Raw genomic sequence first — 19,987 nt, forward strand, 5'->3', positions numbered from 1 at the left:
CATTCCAAGTGCTTCACTTTGATTTAGCATTTAGTGGTTAAGTTCAGAAGGGTCTGTCAGTTGGCTGTGTGCATGGATGAGGATTTCATGACCACAGGGATGTATAAACCATATGAGCTCTCCTGTACTGGCACTACTAGGAGAGCTCTGTGCCAAAGGGTGCCCACAGGCTGCCATTCATTCTGTGCCCATCCTGAGTGAAGCTCAAGAGCCTTGCTGATCCGCTAAAGGGACAGGAGGGAAATGGCTGAACTCCAACAGATCACTTTACCCAGGACTGAATACCCAACATACATCAGAGTAGATGGACATAATTAAACAAAGCAGAGTGAACTTAAGAGATAAAAAGTCATATCCAACATGCCCTTGATGAAAAGAGTTTTGCTTTAGAGGAGGAGCCTTTTTAAGTAGTAAATTACATTAATTACCAACATTTTAAAACATCCAACATCTAAGAGTTCTGAATCTCTCATTTATTAGATGGCACAAAAATAACAGGTTTAGATTACATTTCAAAAGAACTCAAACTGCTCACAAACAGCCACTGGGCCTGCTTTAAAAGAGGGTGGGGATTCGTCAGACTACTACACAAGGAGACAAAAACTCAGCATCCTAAGCAAAATAGTAAAGAGTACACAAACAAGTTCTTTTTAAAACAAAACAGAGAAATCCACATACTCAGTAACATGTCTACAATGATTATAACATCCCTTAGGGGATAAGCCTGTATTTGTAGGAAGCAAACAAAGCTTTCCATAGAGAAATGACTTTCACAAGATGATTAGATGGACCTGCAATGAAGAAAATACATTTCAAAAGATGGGTTCAGACTTACACTGTTTTCACTGAAATATTTAAAAATAAGGCCCTTCTCTGTATCAAAGAAATTTTCTAAATACACATCATGGATAAAACAAATTTTCAAAAAAGTTATATGCAGAAACACATATTTGCAAATAATAGAAATTAAACATAAAGTTTGACAACAAAAATACTACTTGGAACTACCTAGAATAGGCCAAGTTTGTGTTCTGCTTTAGAGCCTTACAATGAAGTGAATCTGATTCTCACTGTAACTCTTTTCTTTTTAACCTTAATCACCAACGGCTGGGCAACTGAAATGGACATAGAACTATATAAACGTCAGAGAAATAAGTAAACCTCATTAATGTTTCCAAAAATTCATTTAGAGATAGAAACAGGTCCAAATAGATGCCTGTCTAAATGTACTGCAATTACGTTACAATTATTTTTCCAAATACACAGATATGCTCTGTCTTTTCTCAGCTCATTACTGACTCAAACAATTTGCCCTTCTAGGATCAATTGTTTGCTAATAAATAATTGTTTACAGTCACAAAATGATGTTAGGAGGTTTTCTTATTAGTTTTCCTTCTGCACCCTAATAAGATTGAAAACTAGCTGATTCCCAAGAGTCTAACCTTAACCTCGCTTTGTTTAACAGCCCAGGAAATGATGAACCATCTGCTTCAGAAAATAATGGACAGCCAAGAGGAAATATTGTTTAATTGTAGATTAACCTCCTCGTGAGGCAGTCTGAAGCAGCTTTAGAATTAGCAACTATAACCAGCAAAAGAAACAAATGGCTCAAGAGCCTTTTCCTCTCTCATTTAAGGTCCAGAAAGAATGCAGAGAGATTTCTATTTCCTATATTTACTTACAAACATTTCCACAGTGGAAAGAAAAATCGAGGTCAAAATTGATGCTTAAAAGTGTAGTTATTGCCCTCCAATTTTGTTTGTCCAAATACCTTTAATGCAGCAAACCATCAAACCATTTCATGCACTTAAAGCGTCCATTTAAAAAAAAAATAAAATAAAAACCTCTTTTCCATTATTTTCAGATTCTTATATTAAAATTAATTTTTCCCTGGTTTCTTTGTTAATAGTAATAAATCCACCACTGGGGAGTAGAAATTGTTTTATTATCATCAACATGGCACTTAAGTAAATGAAATCTTGTCAAGTACATGGTGACCTACAAGTTCAAAAGAAAAAAAAGAACAGGATGAGATCAAAATAGCCGGCCAGGACAAGAAATACAAAAGTGACAAATTAAATGTGAACATAGCCCTTTATCCAATAGGCTTCACATGCTAAGACTTTTCTAAAGTCACACGTGTAAAAGCACATAGGACATTGAATATTTAACACTGCCTCCTCTAACAGGCAAGGGTACCAAGTCCACTGTCATTCAGAACAGTATATAAATTCTGTAAACATTTCATTAATTCCAAAAATATTATTGAGGAATTCCTGAAAGGGCCTGGGAGGAGAGGGTCAGGAAACAGGACATATACTTGGGGTAGATTCTTTTAAGGTTTAACACACGCCTAACTTTAAGTTTTCTCTTAAAGCCTGGTGACAGTAACAGTTAAAAGCTTTGCTCTGTTGCTATCAAAAACTGTAAACGGTTCTTCTCAGTCAACAGTTACAATCAAGAACCAAAAACATCTATGAAAATTTCAAAACTAAGGAAATTTGCTATTTCAGGCAAGGTCATATTACTTTGCATTTCCAATAAGACCTAAAGGTCATCTACTTTGTGTAAATATTAAAAGAAAACAACCTGTGAGGAGAAGAAAGATTTTTGGCAATTTAAAGTCTTAAATTTCTTAAACAGAATTTGCTAAAATAAATTATAAATTATAAATTCCTCAACTTAATTTTGAAGCAATGAGCTAGTAATAACTCCCGAGATTCAAATAATAGTGCCTATTCAAGAAGAATGAGAGTTTGACATTCTTCTCTACAAAACAACTAGGCACAATTTTATCCATCAGACGTCTATCAACCTACGGATATTGAAAGCTTGGGAGAACAAGATAAAATCAACTCCAACCCTACAGTCAGCTGTAATATCGAGCAGGCATCAACAATGCTATTCATGAATTTAGAAAAATTAATAAATCCTGGGTTGAATGCAAGAAAAGGCTCAAATACAGGTGAAGCGTACTCACTTGGGTTTTGTTTCTGCATCTGTCACTTGGCGAATGAAGATACCATCTTCAGGATGTTCAGTGTCATCCATCTCATACATATATGATGATGCTATTGCAAGTGTAGTGCCATCATTACTGAAGGCAAGAGATGCGATGCTGGTGGGATATCGATGGAACTGACACAGTCGCTTTTTGTTAAATGGATCCCAAATATTTACAAATCCATCAGAACCACCTACAAGTATTTTCAAATAGTTAAAACAGTTCTTAAAGCCCGATACGGAAATAACCATTATTTTAACAAACAGTTCATTTTTAAGGATCACAGAAGTTACATTTTCCTTAAAAAAAAAAAAAATTATATATATACTAGATTTTTTCCTTAAATACCATAAAAAGCCAGCACAATTGTTTTAAAACTTCTGCCCAAGGCTGGCAGGTTGCATGGTGGTTAGGGCACTGGAATCCTAGATGGCCGACCATGGTTTGAGTCCTGGGCCTGGCAGCTTACTTTCTCACTTTCCCTTTCTCTCTCTCTCTGATCAAATTAAAAACAAACAAACAAAAAAAAAAAACCACAACAAATAAAATTAAGTAATTCTTTTTAAAAATATTCTGCCTAAACACAGTGTTGATTGTTTTTAGAATTATGCTATCTTAATAATTAGACAAGGCCAGCTGGTGGCATGGTGGTTAAGGCGGCTGGATCTTACAGGGCTGAATGAGTGATCAGAGTTCTGGACCCAGGAGTTAAAAACCACACCAGGCCCAAGTGTATGCCCAAAATCCCAAGAAGAGAACAAAGAAGGGATTGCAGCATGGCCACGCCTAGAGGGTACTTTCTCATTTTCCCTCTCTATATCTCTTTATATCGCTCTTTCTCTAGCAAGTACAAGTACCCTATGGAAAATTTTAAAAAGAATGAAAATTAATTAGATGTAAGTTGGCATGCCATACTTTACCTGTGGCAAATGTATTGTGAATATTGTGAAAGGAAATGGCGTTGACTGGGTAAATCTGCTCAATATTATTTTCTTTTAGTCTGTGACATTTGAAGGCATACTTCTTCTTCTGTACCTCAGGGCTTGGATCCAAATACTCAACTGCAACTCGGCCTTCAATAGAACTTAATACATAACCCTGCCAAGAGGGAACCAGAGGACAAAAACAGTAAAAATCCAGCTTCCAAAATCAAGGTACTAATTCTCAAGTCCAACACACACTAAGGATTTCAGAAATGAAAAGAAAGTATGGCTAGGTTTTGACAAAGTGTTTAGGCTACACAACATATCTATTAACTATTCTAATAAGTTAACATCAGTACCAGTTCTACGAAAAAAAAAACCAAGGCTATTATTTGCTTTCTTCACTGTACCAGTGACCTGCACATTGTAATAAAAAATAACCAGGGAACCAGCAGTTAGTGTAATGGCTATGTCGCTGGACTCCCACATAGTCGACCGCGGTCCAGGACCCAGTGGCTTAAAACTCACACTGGGCATGTGTGCGTGCATGCCCAAGATCCCGAGAGGAGAATGAAGGAGAAGGGATTGCGGTGTGACCATCCCCCCTGGGGGGTGATTTTTCGCTTTCTGTCTCTACATCTCTCTCTGTCTGTCTGGCGAGCACACGCGTCCTATAGTGAAAATCTCTCCAAAATAAAAAAATAATAAAAATAAATAAAACAGTTATCTTGTAAGACCTGAGCAAGAATTTTTAAGTTTTTTAATACCATTTTATTTGCTGTTCTGTCCAAAAGGAGATTCAAATTTGTTACCTGGGGTAAATATATTCTATGTTCTATGCCTTTTCATCTCCAATAACTGTAAAAACTACACTTCCCTCACTGGAGGCATCAAAAAGTCCAAATCAACTGGAACATGATTTCCAGCTCAGTTATGCCATCTCTCTTTTTTTTAACTTAATTTTTTTTAATTTAACTTTATTTATTTACTTTAATTTGACCAGAGAGGGACAGAGCGATAGAGAGAGAAAGCAAGCCACCAGGTCCAGGACTTGAACCATGGTTGACCACGTGGGACACCAGTGCCCTCAACCACCACATCACCTGCCCGTCAGTTATGCCACAAGAAAGTTCAAAACTGATTTACAATTTCAAAATTTTCTTCACTTGTACTTGAAATAATAAAACATCAAAAAAGAGACAGGGACCAGCAGATGGAGTAATGGTTACGTTGCTGGACTCCCACACAGTCGACCACAGTTCAAGGCCTGGACCCAATGGTTTCAAGTACACGCTGGGTGCAAGTATGCATGCGTGCCCCTCTCAAGAAGAGAATGGAGAAGAAGGGACTGCAGCATAGTCATTCCCTCCCCGGAAGGGGGGGTGATTTCTCACTTTCGGTGTCTCCACTGAGCACATGCAACCTTATAGCAAAAATAAAAATCTCAAATAAATAAGAGATTATATATGCCAAATATAAAACCTGTTATCATTAATAACCTTCATTTTTTTAATCCTTCAAAGTATAAAAAAATATTTATCACCAAAAACTGCTTAGAGAGGAAAAAGTCAGTAAACCGTATTTTTTTTTTTTTTTGAGATGTTTTTCACTATAGGGCGCATGTGCTCACCAGACAGAGACAAACAGAGAGACAGAAAGCGAGAAATCATCCCCCAGGGGGAATGGCCATGCCGCAATCCCTTCTCCTCCATTCTCCTCTTAGGATCTTGGGCACACACGCACACGTGCCCAGCGTGAATTTTAAGCCACCGGGTCCGGGACGCGAACCGCGGTCAACTACATGGGAGTCCAGCGACATAGCCATTATGCTAACTGCTGGTCCCAGTAAACCGTATTTTTAAACTTTGATTATACACCAGAGATACTGCTGCACAAAGTTTTAGCTATAAAAACATTAAAATAATATTTATAAGATAAGCCTTTTTAATCACATACTTAAATCTCCTAAGTTTCACATAACTGCAATTCCTTATTTTCAATGGAAATGTACAATTTCTTGAAAGAACTGTAATCACCATCTAAGGTACTGACCTTTTGAGATAAAGGATCAACAGAGTAACTCACATAACTGCTTCAAGTTCCACAACCACTAAAGCAGAGCCATAAGGCTCCGAAGATACCTGCTGTTTTTAATGATTTTTCCTCTTGCAAAATCCCTACTGTAGCTACCAGTAGCTCCCTCTGAACTTTTAAGGTCTGGGGGGTAAAAGGAGCTCAGTAATAAGCTAATCTCATTTAGCGCTGAGGATGAAAGATGACTCACCCTGTACATCAAGTAGTAGTAATCATGGGTCAGCAGGTGGTACAGAAGTTAAAGAGGCTGGATCCCACATGACCAACAGCACAGTGGGAGCACTGGACCCAGCAGCTTGAGATACATGCCAGCACATGTGCATTTATGCCCCAAATCCCGACAGGTGAAGGGACTACAGCATGGCCATAACAGGGGGGTGGGGTGGGAGGAGGATTTCTCACTTTCCCTCTCTCTCTTGCCAAATTTAATAAATAAATAAATAAATAATTCTTTAAGAATATTAAATGAGAATGTATCAGAAAATTCTAAATCACTACTTTGAAAAAAAATAACAAATGGAACTAAATAAATAAATCTTTTTTTTTTAATGCGGCATTAAAGGTGGTGGCTGATTGATAATTTTATATAAGATCATATTATTTTCAAATTTCAGCAAAGAAAAGAGGGGTATATCAGTACCTGCTTGTTTGGAAATGCTCGTATGCAGCGAGTCTGATATTTCAGGCTGGACTCCCTGCGCTGCTGCACGTAGCCCATGTTCCTTAAGTCCCACACCAACACTCTGCGGCCCGCTGTTCCCACAATCAGCCGGTCCCCAGACACTGAGAGGGTATACACCTTTAAAGAGAAATCAAAAATCATCTACTTACCTAAAATGGCATTTTGCTACCAAATGAAATTTGTTTTTTCATAAAACCTTAAAAATGCTGATTAGGTTCCCAAACACCAGGTACCAATTTTAGATACTGCTGTTACTCAAAACAAGTAACTCACACAAAATATCAAACCCTGGATACTTTTTGTTTCATTGAGTATCACATAAAAATGTACCTTCTAATTAATTTTGCAAAGGCACTTTTGAAGACTTCTCATTACTCAAACAAGTTAAATTATGTCTCCAGCCTTTCTGTTTTACTTACAGATAATGTAAGTGTTTAAAGAAAGAAGAAGAAAAAAAAGAAATGAGATGCTGAAGGCCCTAAAATAACAAGATACCTTTCAGTGGTCTAGCCTTTCAGTAAACAATAATTTTCTTAAGTTATTTTTCTATGACCTTTTGGAAGATTTTGCAACTCTTTAAAAATCTCCATTTTTTTCCAGCTTTTACACTGAATTAATAGGCCTTTCCAAGAATAATGAGGACACTATCATTAATAAACTATTTAACTGCTTTTGGTGGCATATAAACTCAAAATTAAAAGACAAGGATAGTGGTCTGGCATATTAAAGCAAATTCTTGTGCACTGACATAGTAAACATTCAAGATATAAATTCATCTTTAAGGAAAATTTTCAAAACTATCCCCTTGAATTTCTGTTTTTTCCCCTCACAATCCATTTTCTTCAATATTAAAATTTCCACAAATAGAATTTCCTGCAAGCCAATACTTAATGACTTCTTTGCAATGTTAGAGACCAAAGATAGCAATTCATGAAAAAAGTGGCAAAAAAAAACCTTATGGCCCTATGTTGAAATTCATGACTATGCTAATTATTATTTTCAATAAGCAACTTTAATTTAATCTAACCTACTATTTTCAAACCTGAAGAACTGCTATATAAAATGCAGAAAGACCACTTATCATTAGTACTATCATTAGTACTATAGACCACTGCCCAAGAACCAAGTTAGGTTTAACAATACAGTGTCCCAACAGTCTCTATCAGCTGGCCTTAAAATTCAACTAATGTGACCAAGTGAAAAAATAAACTAAAAATAATTTAAACAGATTTAAATATGATAAATCTAAGACTTATCATAGTTTATTTGGAAAACAAATTATTTACATAAAAATGATGTATATTAGATGTACAAAGTACCAAACTTAAAAGATACAAGAATACAAAAAGAGATCTATTTATAATCATACAATCACATCAGAAATTTTATCTTAAATTTTTATTGCACAGGTGACACACAGCTTCTAACAGTGCCTTCTATCCCCACTGATCATAAATCAAGTGAAACCACTGTCATGCTACTGACTAGGTATATACATTTATCAAAGAAAGTATTAAAAAAACTGACATAATGAACCTTGCTGAACCAATAAGCAGCTTGATTCAGTGTGGCTGTCCATTATATGATATTCTGTCAGCAATTTATCACAGTTCTTAACATGTTACATGCAACCATAAATCAAAACTAGAAACAATGCAATTATTTTATTCTGAACAAAAGATCTTGCCAGGAGTAGATTCCACAGTGATATGACAAAAATAATGACTCTTTGGATGCACTACTGTATATAACGATGGTTAACAGGAACTGAATAGTATATTTACACTAAGAAGATAGACTCACGTGAAGGATACCTTTGAACTGCTAAAACAATCAATCTTTAAAATTAACTACCACCTGATGAGGTTCCAGCAAAAATGGTCAATTACACATTCATCATATGGATCAGAAGGTTAGAATAATACACAAAATTTGTTTTAAAAAGCTTCATTAAGAACCATCAAATTACAGGTTGACACTAAAAAATGAATATACAAACAATAAAAAACAGGGAATGTAGGTCATATTTCTCACTGAACTCAAAATGATAACCCTTTTCACCCTCTTAACAGTCAACTCAAAAGAAAACTCAGGTCACAAATGAAAATGAGTTAAGTTCCATGCCATTTTCAGCTTTCAGTATGTCAAATTCAACTTAAAACGCTAGAACAGGCTTTGCTAAATGATTTCAGTTCTGAAATTTAAAGGATCGAGGATATATGGAGGCAGATTCATTAAGCGAGCACTCTCCAGTACAAGTGTTAACAGTTGACAGAAAAACGTTGACCAAATTCCAAAGTTTATTTTTTATGTAGTTTAGTTTATAAAACAAACTGTCAACGTTTTTTTAAAAATCATTTTTATTTAACTTTATTTATTTATTTAAATTTGCCAGAGAGGGACAGAGAGAGAAAGAGAGAAGTGAGAATGCAAGCTGCCAGGTCCAAGATTCAAACCGTGATCTACCATGGGGGAATCCAGCACCCTTATCCATCACACCATCTGCAGCCCCAAAATGGTCTTTTAACCTCTCAATTCAACAGCATTTTTAATCAAGCATGCATAAAATCAAATCAACCCACCCCAAGGTCCTTAATTCCTACAATAACTATAAAAGAGCCTACCTTTTCAGGCTGAGAAAAGGTCCCGGCATTACAAGGAGTTCTGGGATCCCACAATTTAACTGTCTGATCCCAACTTCCAGTAACCATCACGTTAACTTCTGGACAGTATTCAACACATCTGATAGGAGCATCATGAGTTCCAACAAGATTTTCTACAGGAGAAAAAACAAAAACCAACATCTAATTTTATTACCACTACTAAGCAAAGATTCCTCAAATGAACAATTAAAAGAAATATTCATTTAATTGTAATGAATCTGCTTCATCCAATTCCATAGAAATGTCTGCAAACAGAAAAATCTCCACGGAGACTTCTGCAACTCCATTACTACAAAGTTATCCACCCCTCTGTTCACCTTATAGTGCATAGTTTAATTCATTAGCAACACATGCAGGGGCTGACTTGAATTGTAGTGGCATGTCTATTATTTTCCTCACTTGATTCTAGATTTCTTACCAGGAACTTTGTTTAACTCTGTACTTCTGCCTAAATTCAGTGCCAGGTTACATGCTTAGCTACTCAAGAAATACTCCCTGAATGAACAAATGAGTCAAAAACTTGGGTCTTCTGTCAACACTTTATCTTGACTATTAAGCCAGTACTTACAATAAACTTATTTATGGTTATAGGATTGAGAGTTGCAAGTGAAGTCTTATGATTATTCCACTTGGTTTTCACAGTGGGTCAAATTTCCAATATACAAATTGATCTTCAATTTCTACCTTCACATTATTTCATTTATTCATTCAACTAATATACTGTCTACCACTTCAGAATTCATGCCAGCTGCTAAGAGTACAGAAATGAACAATATGTGGTCTTGATTCTCAAAATGGAACATTATCTTTTTAAAAATACGGCTCCTTTTCAAGTTTATGTTTTCTATGAGCTACAAAGAGAGGGAGAGAATGAGAGCACATGCAAGTGTACCCCCAAAAGTGTCACCATCATCTACACAGCCTTCAGTAGTCTGCAATCATGGACACATGTATGCCCAGCATATTCAGGAAGGTCTCTGAATTTGAACCAGGACCTTTCATGTTAGACTGCCTCCCAAAGTGTGTTTTACCACTGTGCAAGATGGCCCCTTAAAAATTTATTATTTGGGGGGGCCGGCAGGTGGCATGGTAAGGATACCTGACTTCCATGTGGTCGACCACAGTTTAAGTCCCAGACCTGGCAGCTTGCTTTCTTACTTGCTCTCTCTTTTTCTCTCTCACTCTGTCCCTCTCTGGTAAAATAAAAATTTTAAAGAATTAGTTTATTGAGCTTTATCTATATAATTTTAATTTATTTTCACTCTTTCAAAAAAAGAGAATTTTTTACTAAACTTTACTTATTTACTTATTTATTTTGATTTGACCAGAAAGGAATAGAGTGAGACAGAAAAAAAGAAAGTGAGAAAGCAAGCTGCCAGGACTCGAACCACAGATGGCCACATGGGAGTCCAGCGCCCTTAACCACCATGCCACCTGCCAGACCCTCAGTAAAATAATTCTTAAAAAAAAAAAAAATTTGGAACTAGCAGATGGCACAGCAGTTACATTGCTAAACTCCCACATGGGGCTGACCAAGGTTCGAGTCCCAGACGTGGGGCTTCAAAATCATACCAGACACTTGTGCGTGCACAATGGACATTTGTGCATGTGTGCCCAGAATGCCAGGAGGAGAATGACAAAGGGACTGAGACATGGCCATCCCCCTTAGGTGCTAATTTCTCTCTTTCTCTTACTGTTTCTGTCTGTCTCTCTCTCTAGAGAGCAAATGTACCCTAAGGCAAAAACCTCTTAAAAAAAAAATCATCTAAACAAAAGTTATCTCATGAAGTTTGCCAAAGACCTTCAAAGACCAAACAGATAATTGCCTAATTTAGTCTATAAAACAGAAAATCTTTAAGTTTCCTCTTTCATGTTTTATCTCATTAAGTTTTCAAACAAATAGGACTTAAATCTGCAAGCCTACTTAGTACTCATGGTAAGATACTGGCAAACAAAAGTAGGCATCTGCAGTTGAAAGTTACACAAGATCTCATCTACTATGCAAAAGCCTCATCTGACTGGGTACTTAATTTTTTGACAGAAAGGGCCCATCCCTCACTCATCCTCTCATTGTCCATCTCCTCTATTCAGTCACATCTTTGTGCCCTGCCATCTCCTTGAAGTATATTTATGTTTAATGTATGCATGAACAAATACTCAGAGGGCTCTGTGCATTTGATTCCAAAACAATCTCCATTCTGCCCCAAGGTCACCATAAAAATTTGGAAAAATTATTTCATTTATGAACCTCCAAAAATTGAATTACTTACCTACAAGAAAATGTGGCATAATGTTATTCTAATTCAAACATATTCTGCTACTATTCAATATAAGAACAGGATTAATATAAACACGATGAGCCATTTTACAATGTTAAATTTTTAAAAACCTATCTTCCTTTTTTGTAACTTTTGAAAAATAAAACTCTGAAATATCAGCACTAGCCTGAAAAATCCTAACAGAACATAGACCATAATGAATCCAGTCCATATTTAAGGACAAGGTAAAGGTCACTTAAGTGTTAGTTCACATAAACACTAAAAATGGTTATCATAATGGGCTTTACTGCAAAAATGCAAAAATAATGCTGGTGATTAATAACTTACTGGTTACCATTTAAACAAAATAAATTCTAAATTCAAGCCACTTTTATCAGCATTTAAGCAACTTAGTAGGTAACTAAGTAACTCTTCCCAAATAACTATTTCAACCCTAGTACAATAGCCAAAAGAACATACTGATAAAAAATATATTACCTTGATCAGTGTTCAAATCATGCATTTTCAGTTGATGATCTAATCCCCCACTCCAAGCATGGGTTGGATCCTATGAAGTAAGTTTCAAATCATTTAAAGCTGAAAGAACTTTTGTTTCAAAAATTCCTATTTCTATAGTCAACTATTCAGGATGATATGCACTGGGCTCAACTACTCACTGTAAAAAAACAAAAACCAAGTTACTGGTTAGGAAAACTACTTCATCAACAAATTGAGAGGGCTACTGGGTTTGGCACACCAGTTGAGAATAAATAGGTACCTTCATTTAAAAATGATGCCAACTCAGCCCTGTTGCAAATTCCTAACACAATTTTCTTCTGTGTAGAAAGTTTACAAGATGACTCTTTAAGACTAAACTTGAAAGAGGAGACCAAGTTTCCGATGTTTATACATACCCCCAACACCAAAGCCGTTACCTGGTTTAAGGCAGGTGTTCTAGAAAAGATACAGCTGTCCAAATAACCAGAAGTCTTTATCCAACACTGGAAAAGGACGCTGCTAACACAGGCTGTCATACTAAGACCGCAGGAAGGGAAACGCAGAGGCCACTTACGTAGAACGCGCAGTCCAGGACAGCGCCTGTGTGCTGGTACTTGAGCCGCATGGAGTTGGCCGGCACATCATAGAGCCGCACGGATGTGTCCCAGGAAGAGACCAGCAGAAACTGGGAGGTGTTGGGACTAAACTTCACTGAGGAGATGCCATCCTCGGGCGGCTGGTTCAGCTTGAACTCGTTAGAACCAGTCATCTGCAGAACAAGAACCCAGTCAAGAGTCCCAAAAGGGTCCGGGAATCAATAGACGGAGCTGGGCTGACCGCCGGGGTGGGCTGGAGGGAGGGGCCGAGGACGTCGGCGGCAAGGAGTCTCTGCGCCTGCGCAAAGCCTGCGCCCGCCACGGTCGAACTTACCCCCCACCTCATTTTCAGGGCCGCCCTAACTGACCCTCACCTCCGCACTCCTAACCTCAGCTCCCAACCTGTCTAGACGTGAGTATCCATACCCCGGCCTCTTCTCTCCTCGCTTCCCCCAGAACTCGGCACCCGGACGCTCCTCAAATAAAAGGAAAAACAATAGAAGCGAAGCGGGATCCCCGGCGAACGGCTCCACCAGTTGCGGGCCTGAGGAGTCGCCGGAGAATCCGCTCCCGCGCCAAGCAGCCTCACCTTACTACCTCGGGCTCAGCTCCGAAGCAAAGTCGCCGCCGCTCCTCACCGCCGCCGCTCCTCACCGCCGCCGCACCGCCACCTTGTTCACTGGGCGAACTCGCTGGTTGGGCGAAGGAGGGAAGAGGAAGTTCCAACCTACGCCTGCCATTGGCTACTTTCAAATACCAACGATTCAGTTGAGAAAGCCGATTGGTCGGTCTAGCTGCCCGTCGTCGGTCAACCCACTCATCCTGTTCCGGCTCAAAGGGAAACCGATGCTTTTCCGATCACGTGGGGTTCATTTACCACCGCGCTGTGGCGCTTGCGCTCAAGATGGACGAGTGGAAACTACAACTCCCAAGGAGCATAGCGGCAAGGCTGCGTTCCCGCCCTTTCACGCTGGCGTGCAGCACGCTGGGAGATGTAGTGTCCCAGAGATCCACCCGCTGCCTGTTCTCTGAATAGTAAATAGGCGGGAAACACGGTCTTACCAGCTTTGCTCGTCGAGCCTTCTCCTCTCACTGTACAGACACAGGAATCTCACCCTGGCCAGCACTCCTATGAAGCTAAATCATTCTTCCCTTTCTTTGAACGTGCATAAACCTGTGAAGCAAACCGAAGAAAATATTTGCTCTAATCAACTACGTTATTTTGCCTTGATTTTCTTTTTCCTGGAATTTCAACACTATGACCTAGGGTATCATATTTCATATTGTCTGAAGTTCTGCTGATTTCACAAAAGTTCATCCTTGTTCATATTATGCTTTATCTCTCCATCACATCTTTCCACAAACATTTATTGTCTATTATGTGCCAGACCTGGTGAGAGGCCCTGAGAATATACATTTAATCAGACCAATCCTTACTCTCAAGGAATTGGGCATCTAGAGGAGCGAACAGACTGGGGAACAAATACTCTGCAATGTGTTAAAGCTCAAACAGCTTATTTTAAAGATATTTTTATGGAGGCTCCTTCAATGACAGCTAGAACCATATCTCTTTCTACTCTAATCTACAGCTCCCCAAAGCTGTAGATCCAATTTGCTCCATTTTCTGTTTCTAAAATCCTCCATAAGTACAAGAATAGAAAGGTTGCTTCATTATGAGAAATGATTTTCATCTCCATGAAAGAATAACGGAAGTCAGCCACTTTGGCATGGTGGTTAGGGCAGTTGGATCCCACATGACTGAGTCTGTGGTTTGAGTCCCAGAGCTGGCAGCTTGAGAAACATACCAGGCACGTGTGCATGTGTGTCCAAAAATCCCAAAAGAAGAACGAGATGGAGGAGAAGGGATTGCCCAGTGACCATCCACCATGGAGGGGGTGGGGCTTTTTCATTTTCTCCCTTTCTCTGTCTCTCTCTGGCAAGTGCATACACACTCTGGCAAAATTTAAAAAGAAGAGAGAGAAGACAGACAGAAAGAAAGACAGGAACAAAAGAAAGAAAGCAAGAGGGAAAGAGTGAGGGAGGGAGAGTGAGGGAGGGAAGGAAAGTAAAAGACAACACTTAATTAGTAGAATGAAGTGACTGAGATACTCTTGAACATCAAAATCTCAATGAAATTTTAAAATTTAATCCATGCTATAACCTCTTCTCACTGTCTTTTGTAAAGAAAATTTTTTATTTTATGATGTAGTTTTGTATAAAGTGGAAGGAAATTATTGAACTGCTTAGACATTTAAGGTATGTTAATAAGAGAAAGTTACTATTCTTTATGCATTCATACACACTGAGTTAGATACACTTCTTTTTTATGATTCCTGACACAATAAACACAGAATGATGAGGACTCTTCTGCCTACTGCATTGGTGATATTACTGTTAAAGATCCTTCCCTTTCTTCCTCACCAGTCCTTATGCTCAGTTCTTTATCTCTTCTCTTTCAGCAAGTTAATGACCAACTTCCAAATTTAAAAATGCAGTGCCTTATTTCCATTCTAACTTTAGCTAAATAATTTTATCTTCTGACTTATTTGGCTCCCTCGCTCAGTTGTTTATTTAATTCTATTAGTGTTTTGAGATTCTGTGCATGAATTATCCACTAATAAAATCTAAGTGTATTTCATTATCCAGTGTGTGTATGATTCAGGTCCCTGTGGGCATGCAGTTGCAGCCCAACTCGATTCGAGTTTTAAGAAACGTCAATCTTTTAAATCCAGTTTAGAACCTGAAAGGAGGCTGATGATATCGCTGATTTTTCAAATGAATTGATAGTCTTGAGATAGGAAATCTGGCAACAGTGGAGAATTGAACATTTTAAGTCCAAATACAAAAACATGTATGTAGATAATAGAAGACAGAGGAAGTCTTAAAAACTACACTGTTGGATCATTTCTGACTGCTAATTTCAAAATTGGTAAAAAGAGTAAAATATATGTATTATGACAAAGTGGAAAAGAGACTCTGAAATCCTAAGGACAATACTACTCTGGAATTACATTCTGACAGTGACTAGAAGAAACAACTTTCTATAAGTAAAGAAATAAACAGCAGCCCAATATTGTTAAACTATCATTTCTTTTAAAACCACAATCTACTGAAATGGAGACAAAAATTGTATGGATGGAATATTCCTCTACAAGCAGTTCTTTAGAAACAATTTGGTTGATTCTGCGTGCAATATATATTTGAATAAAATAGCAACATTGGAGAAAAGGTATTTAAAGAGGCTGATCTGGAGCAAGAGAACTTCATTAAAATAAAATGTGTATACAATAAATCAGAAGAAAATGAACCCAGCGTACTCTTTTCTCTCTGACTACCCAATATTTAATACATAGTAGTCTCTCAGTACATAAATATCTATTGACACGAACTTAGTTAAAAATGAGACAAATGCAACTGAACTAACATAATATTGGCAGATGTGTTCTTGGGTAACATCCTTCTGCCATTACCTTGGAATATATTACTATGAAATCTAATGAAAAAAGTGATCTCAAAATAGACAATTCAAATTAAATCTTCTTAGCCACGCATTTTATACAGAACACTGCAGGTCACATAGTGATGTACAGATATTCTGTAAATTTTCATAAAATGCAGATAATTTCGATACCTCTCGGCCCAAAAAGACAATTCTCACAGGAAAGCGTTTCCCTTCTAGAGGATGATATCCGGCCTCGGCGCTGAGGACTCCCAGCTGCTTCGCACTGGCTCAGCCCAACCATGGTCAGGAGACAGGAGAACGGACTGGCTCTTCCCCCTTAGTGCTGAATCATCAGTCTCCAAGCTCCTGCTTCCTTTTTCCAATGTTTTACAAGGAACAGGTGGCTGAGATTTAACCGGCGTTAGAGTCTGCGATTTGCCTGACACTTGCGCGACTATTCTCAGTTACACGCCCTCCCAGCCCCTGTGTAGCGGCAGATGCTGGGACGCGGAAGTCGGTGGAAGCCCCTGCTACCTACCACGAACCCATTCAGAGCAAGCGGCCCGCGGGGTGGACCGCGATCCAATTATTATATTTAGCCAACACAATGCAAAACCATTAACAATAAAAGACTGTGGGAAAGCACCTTTGCCTCCGGTACCTTCTTGGGACTAGAATCCCTGCTGGACCGAAGTGCGGCGTTCCAGCCCCTGGTTCCTGCTCTGCGCTGGACGCGCCAAGAGAATCACCGGGCGGAGAAGTTCGCCACTGCAAGCGGGTCTCACCAGGGTCCAGGGGAGCGAAGAGCGCGCTTCACGCGGTACAGGCAGCGCCTCCGCTTGCGCTACACTAGAGAAGAGGCACGTAGCAAGGTTGGGCCACATCGTTCTGTGCCCTGCTGCTGCCAACCCTAAGAGATCTCGGTGCTGGAAGCAAATTGCTGGGGCCCTGGCAGAGCTGGTTCTTGGATAGCGACCGTTTTAGCTGCAAGACCCATTCTCTGCCTTTGTCTTTCTCTGTGTCAGTTGGGTAACTGGATTCCACCGGGTTGCGCCCCAAGCCGCCCCTGGATTATGAGCACCGGGGAAAGGGAAGAGGAGTTCCAACCACTTGCCCCCTGGGCGGCATCAAGGTCCCGACCTTTAACCCCTGACTCCCAGTCTCATCTTCCACTTAAGAGGAGCCAGACTTTTGCAGACACAGATGCCTGCAAGCCCCTCTACAGAAAGGCGAGAAAACCTTCTGAGCGTTATCATGCCGGGCAATCAGTCCCACAAAGTTAGCTACGGTGTTTAAAGTGTTTTATTTTTTTTTCTCTTTAAAAATATTTACAGATCTGAACTCTCCTCTTTTCACCCCTACCCATCCTCCGGATGAAGGAAACGAAAAGAGGCGATTGGACAATTGTCCAAAGCCCCTGACAGCCTGGTTTGGCTGAGTGTGTGTTCATGTACATATACACGGGTGTATATATGGCGGGAGGCGTGCACCTGGTTTTGGTGGTGTGTTTCTGATTTTTTTTCTTATCATCCAAAGCCGATTTAGCCAAAATTCCTTTTCCCACCACCACCCTGAATACACCTCCCTCCAAAATGGTTTTCAAAGCGTATTGGTTTGGTTAGAAAGCAGGCCATCTGGCTTGAAGAATGCCGATAAATACCCGAAACGATCAAAACAAAAAGGGCAGAGTTCATAAATAAAAGATAACGAATACACATGGTGTATTTCTTAATATTCTGGAAACTCGCCGCCTTGCTCCGGAGCCCTATGCAGGTGCAGCCCCCGCCAGGCTCAGCTGGCAGCTGAAATCAGACCCGTGCGTCCTGGGAAGCAGACAGGCGGCGCGGGGGGTGGTGGGCGATTCAGTAGTCGAGCTTGTTGTAAAGGTTGTAGAGAGGTAAGGCCGAGAGGTTGCTGCCGGGATAGTAGAGGGGCGCGGGGAAGGCGAGGGAGCGGGGCACCGGCACGCGTAGCAGCGAGCTGTCCCGGAATACCAGCGGCATGCCCACCAGAGTCTGCGCGGATGCGTGCGCCATGTTGGCCGCCTCCAGCTCCGCTGAGAGCTGCCGCTTCCACTTGTTGCGGCGGTTCTGGAACCAAGTCTTGACCTGGGTCTCGGTGAGCTGCAGGCTGGAGGCGAGGCAGGCGCGCTCGGAGCTGCTCAGGTAGCGTTTCATGTCGAAGGTGGACTCCAGCTGGTACACCTGGCTGCGCGAGAAGACTGTGCGCGTCTTCTTCTAAGGCCGCGCCCGCCTGCCGCTCGGTGCCGCTGTCCCGCGGCCGCTCCGGCCCCGGCGAGGGCGAGCCCGCGGGCAAGAGCCTCTCTTTCTCCTCCTTAAAGTCCGGGTGCGAAGGAGAGAGGAAAGGCGTGCGCTCTGAGCTTGCTAGCCCCGCGCTGCCACTGCCCTTGGGGGTACCTGAGAAGCAAGAACAGACAGTTAGGGCATGGAGTTGGGGAGCATCAGAGACTCCCAGCTCTTTCAGGGACCAGGAGTTTGGCAGCCTTGGTCCCATCTCACCAGCCCCCCTCTTCTCCCTCTCGCGGGCTCCCAAAGCCCAGCACCCTGGCCTTTAAATAGCAACAGGAGAGGGACCCAGCTACTCTGAGGCTGGGACCTCTGTGCTCCCACCCTTATGAAAGGACAGGTGACAACCGGGGGAGGAGGTCTGGAGGGGCAATCCTAGCAGCGTTGTAAAAGGTGATTTTGCCTTGTTAATAACTGAGCTGAAAGAGTTCCTCCAGATTTATAGGATGGCGTCATTTCACAGGCTGTTTGTTTGGAATCACGCTAAGGATTAACGCGGGGCTCCCCTTCCTCAGATGTTGTAAAGAGGAACCATCTCTGAACGCACCATTGTCAATCACCGTGGAGTGCTAATCATTCCGAAGAGGAGAGAGAGACAGAGACAGAGGGGGTGGGGGGGGAGAGGGGGGGGGGGGGGGGGGGGGAAGACGCAGAAAGAGATTGCAGCAGAGATAGACCGCCCAGCCCCAACTTGTGGACAAGTGCAAAGGGTTTGAGGGTAGAGCTATATATGGCGCCAGCCGGGTGCCTTGGCCTTCTGTAGTCCCTCCATCCCTAACTTCCCGACGACTCCTGAACCACGCGGTGTCTGTTCCCTGGCCTCCTCAAGAACGTCCACAGGACCAAGTAGGCAACTCTGGCGTGCGCATTCCCTCTCTTCCGCCTGGCACCCCAGCGGCCCCAACTCTGGTCAGAGGGGGCTCAGCACCTCGAGTCTCGGCTGAGTGCGCAGTTTCCCTCCCCTCGCGCTCGCCCGCTGCCAGACTGGCGACGTTCGATCCTTACCCAGGCAAGGAAAAGGAATGGGGGCATGGTGCTTGGGGCCCAGTTCCTTAGGGCCGTGCGGATCTGGGCAGAAGCAGGCTGGCGCCTTCCAGCCGTCGTCCGGCTCTTCCTCCTCCGAGGACACCGACAGGCTGCGCTTCCTGGCCGGCCAGCTGGTGGGCTCCCGCGGTGCCTCCGAGGGGCTCCCGCCCAGAATGGACTGAATGGTGAAGCTGGAGACAACACCGGTTGCCGGACACCCCTTGCCCGCATCTTCCTTGCTGCCCATCCTGGGTTCATAAGAAATCGGAGGAAAGCAAGAACTCCCTTTAGAGACGATGTGGGTGGAAAGTGGTGCAGGCAGGCAGGGGGGAGGGGCGGGGAGGTAGACCAAGGGGAGGGGACGGAGAGACTGGAGAGGCGTCCCTTCCGCACGGGGGGCACGCGGGCACCGGACGGCTGCGAGGGAGTCCCTGCCCACTAGGCTCTGGATGCGCCCGCCCAGCCGGGGCGTGAATGCCCCTTCCCCGCCCGCCC

At 41.5% G+C, this 19,987-nt stretch overlaps 3 protein-coding genes across 8 annotated transcripts in view; all 3 read right to left on the reverse strand.

The window, feature by feature from the left end:
* Positions 1-452: 452 nt before the first annotated feature.
* On the reverse strand, positions 453-13,418 carry BUB3 (BUB3 mitotic checkpoint protein). 6 transcript variants are annotated; one of them, XR_001370049.2, is made up of 9 exons: positions 13,308-13,418; positions 12,697-12,891; positions 12,123-12,192; positions 9,328-9,479; positions 6,662-6,820; positions 3,925-4,102; positions 2,981-3,197; positions 1,683-1,998; positions 453-791 (listed from the first exon to the last, which is right to left on the reverse strand). XR_001370049.2 is itself a non-coding variant. In XM_006143919.2 (9 exons), exons 3-9 carry the CDS (start codon positions 12,889-12,891, stop codon positions 1,983-1,985), a joined length of 987 nt encoding a protein of 328 aa, XP_006143981.1. In that variant the 5' UTR covers positions 13,145-13,194; positions 13,308-13,393; the 3' UTR covers positions 453-1,982. The 6 variants fall into 6 exon arrangements, 5 of the variants coding, with proteins under 5 accessions (XP_006143981.1, XP_006143983.1, XP_014441569.1 ...); XM_006143919.2 differs by adding an exon at positions 13,145-13,194 and having other exon boundaries at positions 453-1,998; positions 13,308-13,393; XM_006143921.2 differs by adding an exon at positions 13,121-13,194 and having other exon boundaries at positions 453-1,998; positions 13,308-13,393.
* A 4,033-nt stretch (positions 13,419-17,451) lies between these two features.
* On the reverse strand, positions 17,452-19,739 carry HMX2 (H6 family homeobox 2). The gene is given in 3 exon segments (XM_006143922.1): positions 17,452-18,397; positions 18,399-18,577; positions 19,472-19,739. Coding segments are annotated over 3 exon segments (822 nt in total). The 3' UTR covers positions 17,452-18,022.
* A 40-nt stretch (positions 19,740-19,779) lies between these two features.
* The window catches only part of LOC102495118 (homeobox protein HMX2-like), a 16,509-nt gene continuing 16,301 nt past the window's right edge, over positions 19,780-19,987 (reverse strand). The window contains exon 4 of the mRNA XM_006143967.1: positions 19,780-19,862. Within this exon, the coding sequence (XP_006144029.1) occupies positions 19,780-19,862 (83 nt within the window). The remainder of the gene's footprint in view (positions 19,863-19,987) is intronic.

Source organism: Tupaia chinensis, unplaced genomic scaffold (genome assembly GCF_000334495.1).
Source record: "Tupaia chinensis unplaced genomic scaffold, TupChi_1.0 Scaffold000113_1, whole genome shotgun sequence".
NCBI classification, from domain to species: domain Eukaryota; kingdom Metazoa; phylum Chordata; class Mammalia; order Scandentia; family Tupaiidae; genus Tupaia; species Tupaia belangeri.

What these genes read in the sequence shown, in the direction of transcription:
- BUB3 (XM_014586082.2), bottom strand. Translation starts at nt 12,891, where the DNA reads ATGACTGGTTCTAACGAGTTCAAGCTGAACCAGCCGCCCGAGGATGGC. An exon ending in TCCTGGACTGCGCGTTCTAC is followed by an intron (nt 12,193 to 12,696) that starts GTAAGTGGCCTC and finishes CTTACTTCATAG; the next exon opens with GATCCAACCCATGCTTGGAG. An exon ending in CCTTTTCTCAGCCTGAAAAG is followed by an intron (nt 6,821 to 9,327) that starts GTAGGCTCTTTT and finishes TTCTCTTTAAAG; the next exon opens with GTGTATACCCTCTCAGTGTC.